This window comes from Tubulanus polymorphus, chromosome 2 (genome assembly GCF_964204645.1).
Source record: "Tubulanus polymorphus chromosome 2, tnTubPoly1.2, whole genome shotgun sequence".
Classification (NCBI taxonomy): Eukaryota; Metazoa; Nemertea; class Palaeonemertea; order Tubulaniformes; family Tubulanidae; genus Tubulanus; species Tubulanus polymorphus.
Window position 1 is genome coordinate 15,730,139 of NC_134026.1, and position 1,861 is coordinate 15,731,999.

At 37.3% G+C, this 1,861-nt stretch overlaps 1 protein-coding gene across 1 annotated transcript; it reads right to left on the reverse strand.

Moving 5' to 3' along the window:
* Positions 1-217: 217 nt before the first annotated feature.
* Positions 218-1,605, reverse strand: LOC141898959 (uncharacterized). The gene is made up of 2 exons (XM_074785111.1): positions 516-1,605; positions 218-249 (listed from the first exon to the last, which is right to left on the reverse strand). Exons 1-2 carry the CDS (start codon positions 1,603-1,605, stop codon positions 218-220), a joined length of 1,122 nt encoding a protein of 373 aa, XP_074641212.1.
* Positions 1,606-1,861: the final 256 nt, after the last annotated feature.

Here is a 1,861-nt window from a genome sequence, read left to right on the forward strand (position 1 = left end):
AAAAGGTATTTTACTATTATATTCCCATTCATACGTAAAAGCCAGAGACGGGTAAAGGGAGTTTAAATATATAAGAAAGTTATCAACATTGAAGTCAAAGGGAACCAAAGCCAGAACATCGTCAACATATCTGAGCCAGATTTTAGGGTGAATATCAGTGTAAAGAGGCAATATTTCAGATTCAACATGTTCTAGGAATAAATTAGCTAGAATAGGACTAAGAGGATTTCCCATAGCGATACCGAATGTCTGTTCGTAAAAACAATTGTTGAATTCAAAAAAGGAGTCCGTCGTACAAATAGAGATAAGGTCGATGATACAATCCGTAGGAATGCCGAAGTTAATGTTAAGTGATGGTAATCTGCGTTTTAAGAAATCAAGAGTAGGTCCAAGAGGAACATTGGTAAAAAGGGAAGTAACATCAAATGATATAAATTTGTCGTTGCCAGGGATAATATTCTTAATACGTTCAAGTAAGTGTTGATTATGGCGAAGGTGCGACGGAGAGAACGAACCGAGCACCGGAGATAATTGTTTCGCGAGAAATTTAGATAACCGGTATGTAGGAGAATTACAATTGGAGACTATAGGGCGCAGTGGAACATTATCTTTATGAATTTTAGGCAATCCATAGATATATGGTAAAGAGGGAAGACGTGAATGGAACTTATTCAGAGTTTCTTTAGCGGAGGGGAAACGTTTAATAATATCCGAAAGACTTCTGTTGAAATTAGCTTGCATACGAGGAAGAGGATTCGATTTAAGTTTCTTATAAACACCAGGATTATCCAAGAGAGATTGCATTTTAACATTATAATTATCCAGATCTAAAATCACAATCTTGCCACCTTTATCAGCCTTAGATATTTTAATAGTCTTTAACTTCCGTAGTTCTTGGAGGGCGAGCCGAAATCGACGAGGTAGATATTCAAAAAGGTTCCTGTTGAGTTGATCGCATATAGCCTGTAGATTCATGAATATAAAGTTATAGTCCAAACTGTTCGGAGATGATTTGCGATATTCCAATTGGGTGACAAAGTCTAAAACATGTTTATCTTGATGAGGAAGAGAAAAATTCAAACCGTAGCCGAGAAGTTGACACTGAGTAGAAGATAACGTGGTTGAAGACAAATTTACTATGTTTTCGGTGTTGCTAAATCTAGTCCAAGGGCTGGAATCAATGAGTTTATTCAGTTGGTTGATAAGATCCACGGACTTTCTGTGCTGATGATATTTTCCAGAGCCTTGAACAATAGTGGAGAGCGATTTCCAGAGGAATAGGTCCGGTACGTGTGACTTCAAATAATTTTGAGATTGACGGAATTTGTAGAACTGATAGTTACAGTCTTCCTTAGCACGATCTATAGCGAATTTGAGTTGCTTGTTAGCTTCGGGTGGAAACGCAGAGCTGGAGTCGTATTTCCAAATCCAAGAAAGTGATCGCGGAACCACTTTTTCGGCATAACACTCCTGAAGGAACTTGACTTTACTTTTAGCAGTCCTGGATTTGATATAGCATTTCTCATAATTTCGGAAGCTAGCGACGAGGTACGGGAACGTGAAGAAGAAGAATTTTAATACGATATTTCGATCCGTGGGTAGCATGATCACGATAGGTAGAACACAATATCCGTGTTGACGCGATGAGGAGAGAATCCCACAATGATAATAAAAAGTCCGAAGATGAAACTTCGAGATAGTAGTTTATTTCAACGTTTCGACTATATCCTAATAGTCATCTTCAGGAATAATGAGATACTACAGAAATTATGAGATATATATACAATCCAGAGACAAAGAGACTAATTCAAGTAATCAGAGATGATACAAACTAAAGGAAAATTAACGTAGAAACAGTTAC

Coding starts and splice junctions, on each gene's coding strand:
- LOC141898959 (XM_074785111.1), bottom strand. CDS start 1,605: ATGCTACCCACGGATCGAAATATCGTATTAAAATTCTTCTTCTTCACG. Junction 250..515: donor ACAATTATCTCCGGTGCTCG/GTTCGTTCTCTC, acceptor TTTTACGAACAG/ACATTCGGTATCGCTATGGG.